General features: G+C 46.0%; 1 protein-coding gene across 1 annotated transcript in view; it reads left to right on the forward strand.

The window, feature by feature from the left end:
• ABCA12 (ATP binding cassette subfamily A member 12) overlaps positions 1 to 16,445 on the forward strand; it is a 104,852-nt gene that overhangs the window by 20,186 nt on the left and 68,221 nt on the right. The window contains exons 3-4 of the mRNA XM_072931868.1: positions 6,508 to 6,892; positions 10,631 to 10,724. Coding sequence (XP_072787969.1) covers positions 6,824 to 6,892; positions 10,631 to 10,724 — 163 coding nt within the window. The 5' untranslated portion in view covers positions 6,508 to 6,823. The remainder of the gene's footprint in view (positions 1 to 6,507; positions 6,893 to 10,630; positions 10,725 to 16,445) is intronic.

Consider the following 16,445-nt stretch of genomic DNA (forward strand, 5'->3'; position numbering starts at 1 on the left):
TCTACTGGCGAAAGAAGATTTTTTTTCCCTTTTTTTTCCAGTGAGAAGCGTGTGTGTGTGTGTTTGTCCCCGTGTTGTGTGGGATGGGGGGGAAAGGTTGAGAAGCGTGTCTGTAGCTGATATTTCTGCATTAGGGGTGATGTAGACCGATCTGGACGGGGGGGGGGAGGGCTGCCGAGACTTGTGCTTGTGATGGAGGAATTTGGTATGGGGGTGGCAGCTGCCCCGTACTTACCTTGCAGCCAGTTGTCTTCACCGCTGCGAAGGGCAGGGGCAGGCAGAGCCCCCCGCTCCCTCCGAGCCGGCACTGCCGTGTCTGCTGCTGCCGCGCGAGTTTTAAAAACTGCAGAGCCACGCTGCCTGCGGCTGCACGGAGCTGTGCAGCCTTTCTAAACATTAACTTAAGGGGTATTTTACTGTTCCCTTGTCCCATATTTAAAGTTTTCTTACCGTATTCCAAGTCAGTGTCCACAAGTTGTTCCGAGAAGTCAGTTACCTGCGTGCTAAAATGTGTATTTCAGTCCTGTCCCGGACTGAGTTTACCAAGTGTTTAAACCGGTCTTCTCCCGACCGAACCTTGCCAACCTAAATAACCACACAGCGAACCGGTCTGCGGGTTTTTCGGCTGGAAAATGAATGAGCTCTCTTTTACCTGTTTTCCTGGGCTCCCCGAGCCCAGAGCCAGTGAGGTTACCAATTTCTCGAGTCCACGAGAACGTACCTTCCCTCCCCCGACCCGTCCGTGGGTGGATCCCCGTAACTCCCAGAGTTTCAGGTCGTATGCGTGTTGTGAGTTATACCCGAGTCCTTTCGCTTCCCCCGTAGCCGACCACCTCCCTCGCGGGCTAGTGGAACTGCGGTTTTTTGGGGTTCTCACTCGCGCCTAGTACAAACGAGGTATAATCTAACAAGTATTTAACATTATATATTCCATACAAGGAATGGCGCAAATTATGTTTATTACCCATAACAGGAAGGAACATGTGTGAATGCACTCCAGCTATGGGCAGTACAAACATTGCTCACATCTCAGTTGCTGAATCTGAGCAAACCTTTAAGTAGGTGTTTTATTATCTCATAATATAGTAAAAATTTATGGTTTTTCCTATTTTTTGCATGATTGTGTATATTGGGAAAAACCACTGCGTTATGGAACGTAGAAAAAACCTTTACTAAATCCACATGACTGAGGATTTAACGTCCTTTGATGTGCAAATATAGTTAATTTATTAATTTAATAGAATTTTAATATTTCAGGAAATACGTTCCATTGCATACAGAACAGCCCATCCGTGATGCAGCTGTTGTCCCAAGCACATCCTGCCCTGGCCTCTTAACTTGGAAGCTGTTTTGTTGGAGTTTTTTTGGGCAGCTCTGCTGACACTTTGGTTTGGAAAACACAAGTTGTGCCCAGCCTTGGAAATACCAATTGTTCTTTGCAAAGTCAAATCTATTTTTCACAGTGACCTTGCTTTGACCTTGTTATCAGCTTTGCTATGAATAGTGTGATCCCTAATTAGTCCATCTGTCAGCTGTCCAGGCTCACGTGATGGGACAGGAGCATTGCTGGCAGATTGGAAACCAGCTGAAAGTACAAAGAATGATAAATGAGAAATGTCAGGATTGGGATGCTGGTAGCCATCTCTTGTTGGCATCAGATCTGAAGGAAGGGTCAAAGGACATCCTAATGAAAATCCCGTATTACTTGCTCCAGCCTTGGGATTCAGTGGGTTTGTGTAGACTGGGAGTTGGGCCATGGCCCCAAGGATAAGACCTTTTAGAAAGGGTTTTAATGAATCAGGCCCCACCCATAGCTGTATGAGCACAACAAACCCCAAGTTAGTGGCTCCACTGCATGCTCTGAAGAACTGTGCATTGCTGAGCAGGAATAGAGTATAGGGTGGCTCTGCTGGTGACCTTCTGCTGTACCAGGGTTTGTTGGTGCCTGCCAGGATCTACCAGCAGCTGCTGCCTTTCGCTGCTCATTTTGTGCCCACAAGTCTTTGCTGACTAACTTTTAATCCTGATGCAGTGTTGGGTGTTGATGGGATCACAGGGGTTTGTAACCACTGGAAAAGGGGGAGTGTGGAGCCTGCAAACAACCCTGTAGCAAGGTACGTGTGTGTGTGTGTGTGTGTGTGTGTGAGAGCCTCACAAATCCGGCCCTCGGTGCTGGGTGTGGTGGGAAATGATTCATGCACCTGTGGGTTTGCTAGGACCAGATGTGGCTGAAGGTGACCTTGGGAGGAAAGGAGTAGGGTGAAAGACTGGCTGGGAACTTCTGAATAGAGGGCACCATGGCTTTAAAACCAAAAGTCACATTTCCTTGCCCTTTCGTAAATCTGCTCCAGCAGAGCATTGTTGACATAAGAGGAAAAACCCCAATGATGAGCTCTTCTGCAAATCCTGTCCCAAATATTTCAGCTTGTCATGCCTCTAATTCATTTGCAGGAAGCTTGGACTCAGGCTAAAATAAAATTTATTTTCATGCTCATCTGCTCTGCTATCAAGAGTATCTCAAAGCTCTACTTGGTCTAGGGATTTGTTCCTGGAAACAAGGCTGCCTTGCCGGAATAAGGAGTTAATATCCAAGAACTCTGAGCCAAAAATCAGCTGCACATTTCTCCTTGACCTCTTTGGAGCAGTCCCTGTGCGATATAATCCTTGTATATTGATGACAGTGAGAGATCACTTGAGGGAAAACTGCTTCCAGGAAGAGCTGCTTTGCAAATGCATTTTAATGTGGGGGGGAAACCACCAACCAATAGTGGAAATGTGTTTGGTGGCAGAGTGGTACCCTGGTGGTGCCATATCACCTGCAGTTTCATAGGGACTAAAAACAGTGCTGCCCATTTTAGTTTTTCAGAGTGTTCTGAATGTTTTTAAAAAACGCTGAGTGAGCATCTCTCTCAAAACCATGTCTTTTGCCTGAATTTAGGCACCCTGGAAATGTGTAGGAATTTGCATTTCCAGGTTCCTGCCATGCCATTGGAAGGAACTAGGAGTAATTCTCAGAGAGTATGTGTAGCTTCTCCTGGGGAATGCCATGGGCTGCTCAACAAAAACCATTTTTTACCATTTCTCAAGTGGTGTTTCAGTTTGTCTTACACCACTGCAGCATCATCCAGTGATGTGTTGCCTAATTCTGGCAAGTTGTCAGGCAACTGCTGCTCCACCTGCGAGGGAGGCAGGGCTTTAAATTGGTTATAGACTTTTAAATGTTACCTTCCTTGGTGTTGCAAGGGCACGTGATGTTAGAATCACAGAATTGGTGAGGTTGGAAAAGACCTCAAAGTCCAAATGTCTGTGCAGCCGCCACCATGTTCACCTCAGAACCATGTCCCCACATGCCACATCCACACGTCTTTTTCAGCATTTCCAGGGAGAGAGACTGGCACTGACTTCAAGGGGGTAGATATTCTGCCCTATCAGGTTTGATCCCCATGTATTTCTCAGCCAAGCCAGGAGTGTTCATGAGCAGACAGCTGCATTTTGTGGTGCTGCTGTGTGGACCTGTTATTTTGGCCAAAAAACCAGTGAAATATGAACTGTAAGTGTGGCCATTTTTTCTCATACCCCGCTGTGTTAAGGCTGAAGAGAGCCCCCAACACCCCCTGACTGACCCTGTGCAGCAGCTCCTCCACAGCAGTTTGTTCATGGATCCCTGCCACGCTGCTGCCTGTGGCACTCACAGCTGCCAGCCCTGACACGTGGGACCCGTAAGGACATGTCCTGCAAGAGTGTTTCCAGCACCCTGGCAGATCATTCACACATGGGCTTTATTCTGTATTGCATCATTTGCCTTATTTCTCATAGAGGAAGCTGGGCACACTTGGGAAGCACAAATGCATTCATTGTTACTGAAATAAAAACTCCTCTACTTGAAAGAGCATCCAAGGAAAGGTCTGTTGGTGAGTTCTGGCTCTGTGGGGTGATTCCTCCTGCCCTGGAAGCTGCAGCCCCTGCAGAGTGATGTGAGCTGCAGTACAGGGGATGAATCATGGTTCTAATCATTTGCATTGGATAAAAACACAGTTCAGAGCTCCCCTGAGAGCTTCCTCGGCTCCATGGGCACAGAAACAGATGCTACTTTTCTTCTCAGTGGTCTGAATCACCCCTCAGTGGGTTTGCCCTTCAGCCCAGAAGAGCCCTATTGTTCAACCAGAGGAATAAACCAACTGAGGAGGTATTAGGAGATGGAAGAATTTGGCCTTTCCCTTCTTTCCCCCTCTGGCTATTTGCACATTGGCACTCTGGTCACTTTGTCCACAGCCTCCTGTGCCATCTGCAGGAATTATTAAGTACAGGAATTAAAAAGCAGAAGAGTATAATGCTTTAATAAAGTCCTCATCTTGTCTTCTGGAACAGGAATGTTGTGGTGTTTGGGGAGTTGAATGCAGGTGCTCTGAGAGCCAACTGGCATTGAGTTATTCTGATTTTACAGTGATGATCTCGAACAAATTATCCTTTGGGTACTTCCCAAGGGGAATGTTTGTTGACTCAAATCACAAAGGAAGTAAGGATGTGCATTTGCTTGGGAAAATTATTATCCCAATCATAGTGCTCTTTTGAAACAGTTGTTTGACTGAATACCAAAAAGAAGCAATCAGACACTTGCCTTAGAAGACCTTGGCAAGGCAATGAATGGTGAAATTATAAATTTCTTCTCTCTTACCTCCTCAGAGCAGAATTATCTATATTTGGATTTCTTTTTTCAGCCCCAGAGAGGAAGTGAATGAAGTTTGCAAATCCTGTTTGGACGAAATGCAGTGAATCTGGCCATGCCTCCTATGTGGAGCTGAACTGGAAGTGTCCCAAGGAGCAATGCTTGTTCTCAACTCCCAGACTCAAACGAGATCCCTCTCCCTCCTAAGTACATTTAGTAGAGAAAAAAAAAAAAAAAAAAAAAAGGTAATGTAGACCTGGAAGGTTAGACATTTAGGTTTCTTCCCATTGCTATTAAAACCATACCAGGGAAGCCTTTTAGGTAAATTTTAGCTCCAGCTTCACTCCCACTGTTGGAATGTCCAATCTATTTAGGCTGAAGGTATGTTGGGGCAGGGACTGTTCTGCATTTGTTGTCATTCCCACCTTTGCAGTGCTTCCTCACCAATCCAGATAAGTTGTTTCCCTTCACCAAATACTACATCTCTCTCTTCCTCTCCTCTCTTCCTGTCAGTGCTTTCAGCAACCCTTGGATCAAAACTCTGCAGCCACCTCCACTCTGGACCCTGGGTGGAGTTTGGCAAGGACTCTTTCAAGATGGTTTTCATTTTTGAGGCCTGAAGTTTGTGGCTGAAAGAAATGCCATGCACAGGAATGTTTTTGGATGTCTTTTGTGGAATATACTGAGAACAGTGATGTTTTCCATTGCTTACCAGGTGCTTCAAGGATGAGCTCGGTGTTAGCAGACACTTGAGGGGGACCAGACTCTTCCAGCTGACCAGAGCCCATCAGGCAAATCCATATTTCAGATTTATGCTGGTCCTTTTGTGCAATGAGCAGTTCCCTGTGCTGTCATTGCTTTCCACTGTACCTGCCTCTTGTCTTTCCTCTCATCTTTGGCTGTTCTTTTTAGGTACCACTAGCTTTGGAAATTCAGTGATTAGTTGAACAATGAGTATTCAAGCCACAGTAGCGCTCTGAAGTCTTGTGAAATCTGACCCGTTCTCAGGGGACTTGATGCTTTTCAGTCAGTGAGAACCCCAGGACTCGATTTCCTGGAGGAAAGGGAAGCTGCAGGAAGCCAAGCAGTTACATCAGTCCCTGAGATGCATGCTGTGGTTGTGGATGCCTTCTTCCCAGGCATTCCCTGTGAACTCAGGGAAGTCAGACTGGCCTGGCAAGTGGCCTAACTCTGCTGCTGATGACACCTCTCCAGCAGAAGTGGTGTGTGGGCAGACAGGGAGTTTCATCATGGGGAGGAGGAGGCATGCATCACCTTTTGTTTAAGCAGAAGCATCTTTTTGGAATGCTATCCATTTTATCAGGGAGGGCTTGGACAGGGAGCTGTAAAGACGTTTGATGGGTTCCACGGACGGATTTGGGTGGGTACAGACGGGAGATCTCTGTGGTTGCTCTTGGGGGATGAGGTTTTTTCAGGATGCAGAAAGGCCCTCCCTCGTGCTGTGTAGCAGCATGTGGCTGGGCCTGAGGTGATGGGGCAGGGGAGAGACAAAGAGGGAGCAGGGACTCCCAGAGGACGCTCCAGGAGGAGAGGGGAAGTTCCAAGAGGACATCCAGCCCCCCGGAGACCCTTTATCAAGGGGTGCTCCAAGGTGGGCTGGAACAGGACCTGGGCCAATGGGGTCACAGGCACCTGATGGTTCAGGGGAGGGTTACAGGTGTGGGGTGAGCCATACATTCTGGGGGGTGAGATGGAACAGTCCATTTGGCTTTTGGACCCCGCTGTAGGTGAGGGTAATTGTCCAGCCAGTAGGGAGCGTTATATTCGTCCTGGCTGTACTATTGTGGTTCTTAATCATATTTATCTACCCTTCCCAACAGGGAGCATCCAGGAGAGGCTGGATATTGTAATTAACACAAGTGGAGGCAGGCTGCTGCATCTGCCCGCCCACTCGGAGAGGAAGAACCTGTTGAATTTGCTAGGAGCTATTGCTGTGAGGACAAGAACCACAGTTCCTGGGAGTACAGCAGCCACAAGTGGATGGAGTAGCTGCTTCAGAGATATGCTGTGGGGAAGAGGCAGAGGCCTGGATTTTGGACACTGGATGCCCTTTTTGGTTAGAGCCTCCACTTTTGCCTCCTAAGCGTGGGGAGGAGGAACACGCAGCCCCCTCGCTTTCGGTCGGGTGAGCCAAGGATGGCTGCACTCTTCCAGCACCTCAGGATCCTGCTCTGGAAGAACTGGCTGAGTGTCAAGAGGCAGCTGGTGAGTGTGGGAACAGAGGAGTGCAGGAAGGGCAACCTGGAAACACTGGGAGCTGAGGAGCGAGGAGGGCACTGCAGAGAGGAAGGTTGTGCTGTTAGATTGGGAGGGTGGTGGTAGAAGCAGAAGGAAGGAAGGAAGGGAATGGCACAGAAGTGAAGGTGGGTCTTGTGTGGAGCTCAGGAGTCCAGACTGAGTTCTAGGGATGCCTCTCTTGTTCCCTCAGGACAGTGTCTGTACAAGCAAAACCATGCACAGACTCGTGGGCAGACCTGAGTCAGGGCTGCAGTTCTGTACGTGCTGCCATGTTAGCAGACCCCATGCCTGGTGCACAGCCTCTGAGGAGCCCCTGGGATTTAGAGGTGATGGGATTGCCCTTACACAAAGGCATTTGTAAAGGATGGATAACAAAAAAAGTAGCTCTGAGAGATGCAGGTAGGACAAATTTCCAGTGCAGTCCAGTGTGCTGCAAATCAAACACCCCAATGATCTTTCTGTCCAAAAGATAAACATTGCCAGAAATGTCCAGAGAGGGATCTGAGCTGCAGCAGCATCAGGGAGCAAATGTTCCTTCGAATGGCATTGCATGGCCAGTTTTGTCCCAGTCCAGTGTTGGTACAGTGTTGGTGTGTGGTATTTTCAGCTGAAGCCTGGGCAGTTCAGGGAGCTGCACCATAACTTGTGCTCCAGTAACCAAACGTGGTGGGATTTAAACTTGCCCTGGTGGAATGGAAACCTTGGCAGGCACAGAAGTGCTGACCAAAGAAAGATGCCCATGGAGAGTGTGATGCGAGGGTGAAGTGAAAGGCCTTGTATGACTGTGTGCTTCTGCAAGGTCTGTTCCAGCTCACCCTGCCCTATCTCCTGGTTGTGGACCCTGATTCAGAGAGATGCTGAGTGCCTCTGTCTCCTGTGGATATGCTGTGTGCCTCAGAGTGTTCTTCACTGCTGCAAAATACACGTCTCCTGAGATGCAGAAGAATCCCAATAAATTACCTCTAATTTCTTGAGAGAAATTGTAATAGCCTCGTTAAAAGCAGAAGGCTTGGGTCCCTTTCAACTCTTGTGTACCCTGAGTAAATGCCACCTAAGCCCTACCTGTGCTTCTGACCACAGTCTGACTTGCTGTAATTCTGGTTTCCTGTGGAGTTGAAATATCAACTCTGTAGAACTGAAATGCCAATTAAAATAAAAATCTGGCCACTGCTGACTATTTAATGGCAGGCATGCCTTGCAACCCTCCTTTATTTCCCTCTCTTGCTCCAAATTAGGGAGCTTTCTCAGGCTGAGGAGGCTGTGAGGAGGTGAACTCCGATCTTTTTGGGAGCAAAGTCAGGCTTGAGTGCCAAAGGTAACTGGAGATATTGTTGCCTCTTGTGTGTTGCACTTCATTATCTGAACAGAGGCAGGAAGAGGAGAGAAAATGTGCACTTACCCAGAGATCCTAAGTAAGCTCTGAGAGATTCAATCAATTTTTAGTGAAATAATCCAGCAACTAAGAGATTATGCAACCAACATCACAGTTCCTAATGTCCCAAGAGCCAGATTGAGGTTGGTTATTGTTTCATTCAAGTCAACATGTTCCACCTGCAAACAGTTTGGCCAGGGTGGTTGTCTTGTTTTTGTTTATTAGAAATGCCTGGGACAGTGGGAATGCTGTGATGTTGCAACTGATGTGCCCAACTACTATTAAATCCAATTAAGTCACAGGACAGAGATACTGAGAGAAGACATGTCTGGAAAGTGGGGAATATAAGCACCGTTGTGTCCCTCAAAATGGGGAGGGACAATGATTTTCCTGAGTAGGAGCAATCAGTATTCATTTATTGTCCCAGGAATGTGACAGATGTCCAGCCCTTCCTTTAGGCAGCTTCTGACTAATATCAGTTTCTGTGCTGTTACCCCATAATTTTACTTTAGCCTGTGTGGTGCTAAACAAGGAGGACACGTTAATAATACCATTTGCATGAGAATTAATCTCAGTTAAACTGCATGTTTGAGCACTGATTATAGGGAAAGCATCTGATATAAAAAATTACTAAAATATGTCAGTGTCAGTGATGGATCTTGTTACAGGTTGGCGGTGTATACATAAAAAGCAGGAAGGGTATGGTCTGTCTAAGCTAAATGTAGCTGAATGCTAAAATTATAGGAGCACCTTCTGAAGGGGTGTGGGGGGAGGTGGTTTGATGTCTGTCACCTACCTATTTTGGGGCATGAAAATATGCTCCTACTTTCAAGCCTGAGTCACCTCATCACAGACGATAGGGATGGAGTTGCTGTAGAACAACCATCTTTAAATTGAATTGCTCTCCAGGATTTGTTTGTCTGTCTGTTTGGCTTTATGTTCCACTGAGTGTTACAGGAAATGAAAACACGGTTATGGGCTTGGAATTACTTTGGAAAAACAGCTTTGGGTAATTTCTGCTGATCTGAAAAAAAAAATAGACGTCTTTGCAGTTCCAAAAATTGACCTGAAGATGGAACAGCAATTTTGTAGCACACAGTAGTTTCAGTTTAACTACTGATGAAGGGAATACTCTTTATCTAGTAAGCATGGGAGCCAGTTTGCCAGCTAGTGCAAAAGTAAGGGATTATTTGAATAATTACAATTTCCTAGCTCACAAAACTCCAGGGTTTGTATTTTAAGATTTTGGGCATCTTTCCTAGATTGGTTTGCTATACTACATGATTAATTCTAGTGTTTTCTTAATTCTTGTCCAATGAAAGGGGCAACCCTCATAGAGACAAGAGTTCTATACATGGTCATGTGTTTTTCAACACATTAGGGCAACATTACATTACTTCTCTTCCACCTTAGGTTAGATAGGTGGAAGAAATTCTTCCCTGTGAGGGTGGGGAGGCCTTGGCACAGATTGCTCAGAGAAGCTGTGGCTGTGTCCAATGCCATTGATGGCAGTGTCCAATGCCAGGTTGGATGGGTTTGGGGCACCCTGGCAGAGTGGAAGGTGTCCCTGCCCATGGCAGCAGGTGGGACTGTATCAGCTTTAAGGTCCCTTTAACCAAAACCATTCTGGGAATCATCTCAGCCCATCTGTATGGACTGCTACTGGAGAAGGAAAGGTGCCAGGGGCTTGGGCTGCTGGGGTCAGAAGTTCTTATAAGGGAATTTGATTGATGATGGGTGTTCAGATGTGTGTTCTGTAAGCTGGTTGCACAACTCCATAAACCCCTTCCTCTACTGTGCTTGAGCTCCACATCTTGTGAATGACCACTGTGAAAATCCTTCATTCCAGCTCTACCATGAGGATCCACTGGTTGTGGAAAACAGCTACATTTTTTGGGGAAAACTGCTGTAGGCTTGTCAAAGACTTTAATTTTGAGATGTAGGTCACTTGAAGTCCTATTTATCCATCATTCCACTGAAAGTGAAACCAAGCTTTCACACTGCAGCTGCTTTATCTTTTGGTTGGTCCTTCCCAGCGTGCCTTTACTGTGACATAGCAGTGTCTCAAAGCTGGGTAAACACAGTCCCCCATAATTATCAGCCAAACTGAAACCTTGTGCTGCTTTCAGCCTTGTTATTTGCTCTTGAAATCTTCGGTAGTTTTTCTTCCTGAATAGATAATGCTTGGATTTTAATTGTATGCATGCCAAGACAGGTGTGATTTACAATGCACCTCATAACTCACTTAGGGCACTGCTTGTACATTCCAGACAGGCTCTGGGTAACATCAATGCGACAAACGTAACCAATATATTTTCATTGCTGTTTTATAGGTATGGTCGTTTGTTTTAATTTCCTGGCCTGTGGTTGTTTTCATAATCTTGGCCATTATCCGTCTCAAATTCCCTCCAGAACCGCAGCAAAACTGTAAGTAACTGGTTTGTTTTTATGTCTGTGGGGTTTAGCTCTCATTTCAGTGACTGATGTGTTCATTTGATGGCTTTTGTTACTTTTACAAATTTGGCTCCGTGTAGTTTCCAGTGGAGATTTCCTGGGATGTATCATGCTGTAAATAAAATATGTGTGCTCCTCTGAGGTAGTTTTTGCTCATGGTTTTTTTTTTGTTTTTTTTTTTCCAAATTAGCTTTATAATTAGAAAACAACCTTAAAGAACTGTCTCATCAAGATTTATTCAGATACTGCTCTATAGACAGCAATTTAAATTTCCAGGATAAACTAAAGGAGAAGAGGGCAGCTGAGGGAGAGCTTGAGAGCTTACTCAGTAAAATGAGTGAGGGCAGAGGCTGCAAGTGTGGTTATGCAGGTGGGGTGGCAAACATGAGATTGGTCAACATGAAAGGTTTTACCTTGTGCATGCCACAGGCAAAATGTGCACATTGAAGCATCTCACTGCTGAGGCTCAGTTGAAGAGTGATAACTTGCTTGGCTCCTGGGACCTGATGGTGTATGTGAGCCCCTTGTAATAAAAATAGCAGCTCCTTGGGTGGGTCAGTAGTTGTTGGGGGTCAAATGGGTGAAAGTTTGCACAAGCTGGTTCTCACTTGCAAGCCTTGCTCCTTGGGTCAGGAAGTGTCCATCTCAGAGCAGGGATGCACTTGGGTCTGCTCTAAAGCACTTCTGCTGATCAGTGAGTCCTTACCACCAACAGAAGCATGCCCCAGCTCTGAGCACAATTGTTCATGAAGTTACACAGTAAAGCAGAGCAAGGAATTAATCGAATTAGGAGGTTTTTTTATCTTTCACTGTGTTAGTTTTGAGTTGAATCAAATGATAGAGCCATAGAATGGTTTGGCTTGGAAGGGACCTTAAAGATTTTCAACACCTGGTTGATAGCAGAGACACCACCATGGACGACCCACATAGGGCTGTCATGAGCCTGCAGGAGCAAAGGCCTGGCATGGGCAAGGCTGGGGGTTTGTATTTGGGGCAGGGAGACTGATGCAGGAGGAGAGGAGACAGTGCCTGGCAGCAGAGGAGACGAGCACTTGGCTCCCAAAGTTTGTAGCTATCCCTGTGTGAGATGTGGCTGGGAGGGATCTGCCTCTGAACACTGGGAATGTTCACCCTGCTGAGTGACAGCTGTGAGTCTCTAGTTAGAAACTCCTCATTCCTGTGAGGTGTGAGAAAGGACCACACTGTGGCAAGTATCAGACATGAAATTAGGATAGTCCTTGTTGCAGAGAGCTCACAGCCTAATCCCACTGCAGCATTGTGCACCTCCTTCCATAGGCAGGGATGGAGAACCAGAGCAAGTTCTTCCTGAAAGTATCATAGGAGTTCTTTAAAGGGAAAGGACATTCTTGATGTGTTGGGATATTTTTTTAACCCCAAGCCTATCTGCTGTCAGCCAAAGACCTCTTTAGGCATGTTATAGATTCCAAGTTCTCCCAAATTCCTTTGAGCCAGTTGGAGCAGGCAAGACAGGACACGTACTTTGTGAAAACCCTGGATTTTGCCAAGTGTGGAAATGGCAGGCCTCCCACACTGCCCCACCAGTTGTGCTTCCTGTCCCCAGTAAATCAGATAAGTTAGACGTCAAGGGAGCCATCTGGATGGGGAAATATTTATTCTTTTATTTGACAGTGTTGTTCATTAGAACCTATATTTATTTGGAGCGTTTTTGCTCTGGATGATCATGTCCCTGCCTTAATGAATTAACAGGAATAACTTTATGAACTGCAAGTAGCACCATCAGTTGTGCTTTGCAGGAAAGGGGAAAGTTGGGCAGTATCTTTGGATGAGTTCCCTTTCCTTCTGTAGATTAACTTTATTTTAGTACAAGTCTCAGTAAGTATGTGAGTAGGTGTCTGTCTCTCTTAGAAGTGGATGATAGGAACTCTCTATTGCAAGAGAGGTTTTTTGCTGGAAAATAAAGGTTTTGGTGTATTGTTGTGATCCAGATGTTCAGAGACCATCTAAGAATCCCAAAGGAATAGAGAAGGATGCTAACCAGAGCATCAAAAAGCCAGTTTCTGCTGCTATTATAGGTAAATAAGGACAGTTGCTTGACAATTACTTTTTTTTTTTTTTTTTTGACAACTGGAAAAAATGTATCAAACTTTTTGCTTGAAAAGCAAAAGATAAATCACTTGGGAACTTTCCTTTCTGATAGAAAAGCAGGTGGGGGTGGACACATCTAAGAAAACTATTACAGGAGGGGATTTTATTCATTTTATTCATAAAATTCACCTTATGCTGAGTTCCAGTGCCTGCCTTAAGACAGAATCATTAAGTAGTGACAAGAAGCTGTTTCCAGTTCTGCTGTCAAGAGATTATTGCAGGTAGACAAAAGTCAGGAAGCACAGAATCAATGGCACAGAGATGGAATAAGCTACTCAGATGCTGAGGTTTGGAGCCTTAGAGATAACCCCACAGAAAATCCCACTCTGCAAGCTTTATCTTGTGTATTCAGGGCCAGAGAAACATCATGAAATCTATTTTTTTTTTCAATTAAAACAGCTCAAATTCGAGACAGTATTTTCTTCTGAAGAGCAGCTTATACACATTGAATAGATGGAGGATTATGTAGAGAAATTACCTGGCAAATATCAGTCAAGGGTGAATAAATGGCAAGGGTTTCCTGCAGGAGCAAGTTGCTTGTCCTGAATTATATTGTGTAGCACTTAATGCAAAGGGAGTTTGTGCCAGGCTGAGCTTCAGAGGGAAATGACATGCCAAATAAATGTCATCACTCAAGGGATGCTCATAGGAAAACTAAGAACTGAGGAAAACAAGGAGCTGAAGTCTGATAAATAATTTTCATCTTGTATCTAGGAGGTAAAAAAACCCCTATCTATCTTCTTTATTCAGGGATTCTGTTTGATGATGTGTTTCCAGGTCAGCAGAGATTGTTGTCAGGAGAAATGAAAAAGAGATTTCACTGTCTGCATGTCCAGTTTCTGTGATGATCCCAGAGTCTTACAAACAAAATCCCCATTCAACTTACTATTCATATTGCAGTTGTGACTTCTGACCTTTTTATTTCAGCCTTTGTCTTTGCTAGGAGACATTGGAATGTGTATGTGTTGAATAGGAAACTCTGGACTGGAAGCCTGCAGGTGAAAGCTACTAGGTTTGATGGTATCATCCAGACTTTTGTGCCTGTATCACCTGTTTTCTGGAGCAGGGACACAAGTCCCTTTCCATCCTACAGGCTTTAGCAAGGTATGGGAGTTGTGCAGGAGATACCATCTGTCCCTCAGGGCTCAGCCCACTCAGTCTGCAGAGGAGCCCAATTACGCTCTTGCTTTAACGAGCTGCCACACCCTGTCACACCCTCCCCGCCCGATTTCTTCCTTTCGTGCTGGCCTCCTCTCCCCTGCTGTCAGATGAACCTCATCAGTATTCCCGGTAGGAGCTCTCTTGGGTGTGGTTACCCCTCCCCTCGCTCAGAACCCTGCTCAGTTGGGCTGTGGGAGGATGTGGGACAAGCCTCACCCCTGTTAGACCCCGGGTCTGCTCCTGCGGCACTCCCAGGGACAGCTGGGCTGTGAAACCCGCGCCTCATTCACAGACAGTTCTTTGTGGAAAGCAGCTGTGCTCTTGGGTCTGCTCTTAAATCCACCAAAATCTTGCCAGGGAATTCGTTGGCAGAACTTTTCCCAGTGAACAAGTTTCTACCCTTCACCTCTGCCCAGAATTCCCCCTAGATTTCCCCAGCAAGAGTACCTTGCATTTGCTCAGAGATGTTTGTCAGAGAGAGACTCAGCAGCAGAGTCCTCCACCAGGCTGCTCTTTGCAGCCAGTGTTCTGGGGGAATATCATGAGAATTGGTCAGTACCAGCACAGGTGTTTGGGTCTAGCTTAGACCAGAGCTGTGTGGCACAGCACTGTGCAGGAACAGATACTCTGCTCTCATTCTTGGCTCCAGTGCTCCTGGGGGAAGGAAGGCCAGGGATAGGCTCTGTCTCTGAGCTGCATCCATTCAATCTTGCTGTGATGGGTAGCTAGGATTTGAACAGCTCCAGAACTGGCTGAAAAAATCAGTACAGGCCCCTGAGCAGAGATCTCCGATGCCTTAGAAGACATCGCACCTGGAGGTGAGAAAACTCTGAAAATATGCTGTACTTTATAGGAATTTGCCTCTTAGTTGGAGGCACCTGTATTAATCTCTTTTCCCAGTAATGTGGAAAAATTAATAGGTTCCCATGCTAATTACAGGGAGTTGGGATGATGGCTCAGCTGCACAGGCCACTCCATTCATTTAGATAAGTCACGGATATTCATGCAAGTCATAATCCACCCCCAGGGTTCTGCCTGTTCTGCACACAGACAAGCACATATCAGACTTCAGGCTCTCCTTCACCACTTGCCTGTGGTGGAGCAGCCCCACTCCTTGTGTTCCTTTACACTGCTTCATTTTCCTCCCCTTCTTTTCTGCCAGGCTTCCCCCCTTTTCTACACATCAGATTTTTGCCTGTGCCCATCTGCAGTGATTCAGGAAATGCCTCACCAAGTCTCTGGCTTCAGTGTGGATGTTTTGTTTCATTCTGTTGTGCTAGGGAGAAGACTTCCATATAACCCTCTGTTTCATTAAACCAGAGCTGAAGGGGGTATGGGTTATATTAATTAACCCCACATTTGCTGAATAGACACACACACTGATCTCCTTACACTGGTCTCCAGACATACAGTTCCTTGTTTTCCCCTTGGCTTGGAGATGAATTGCTTAAAGAGAGCACTGTGATGTTTGTAATGCCTCCCTTGTCATACATAAATCTCCACACTTCCCTTTCTTTCTGCAGACTCTTCTGCCTTCTGGGGTGTGACTGAAGGATGTTCAGAGTTGGAGCTGGGAACTCCTGACTTACCACTGTGATTTTTCCTTCCCCATTGAAGCAGGGCCTTGGGGTGGTCACTTAATTCTAATTGACTTCCTGAAGCACCTCAGTCCAGGTGCTGGGATCTAAAAGGGCAGAGGTATTTTTCCAAAGGTGTTGAGCAGCTTGGCTTAGACTGAAATTAGCAGTTGTTGATGCCTGTGTTTCTGGAAAGGAGGTCACTTTTGTTTAAAGACTCTAAACCTGGGCTCTGGAGGCACTCAGCATTGAAAGATATTGGTTGGGTAAACACAGTTTTTGTGCAGGTGTTTTTGCAAGAGTCTAGATATGGATTTAAGCTTTTAGGTTCCAGTTTCTTGCTGGGAAATGTCCTGACTCTCTTCTTAGGTCCTGTTTGGGTAGTCCCCTGCTGCTCATACCGACAAGATCGACCTGGCTGTGTTACAAGACCTGGTTAGCCTTGTCTGCATTAAATATTGCTTTGAAAGAGCCCTCTAGGAAAAGGGCTTGTGTGCAGTTACTGCTTTCTCCTGGTGTGTTTGTGGAGCAGGCAGTGGAGCATCCCTTCCTAGCACTGTCAACCTCCTCAGCTCTGCCCCGTGGTGCAGACAGCAGCTCTGTCTTTTCCCCACCTTGCCCTGAGTTTGCAATACCTCTTCAAAGGGTTCCAGGTTCCACCTCCTCTCCTTTGTTCCTGTCTTTGTTTTGGAGGTTCTTGCTCCTCCTTTTACACCTGCTGCTCTTTGGCTCCTTTGTGATTTTTATGCTCTCTGCTCTGTGTTCTCCCTGATCTCCCTGATCCACGAACCCAATGTGATCAGACCGCAGTGCTGATTTTTAATTTATT

Source organism: Taeniopygia guttata, chromosome 7 (genome assembly GCF_048771995.1).
Source record: "Taeniopygia guttata chromosome 7, bTaeGut7.mat, whole genome shotgun sequence".
In the NCBI taxonomy this organism is placed as follows: domain Eukaryota; kingdom Metazoa; phylum Chordata; class Aves; order Passeriformes; family Estrildidae; genus Taeniopygia; species Taeniopygia guttata.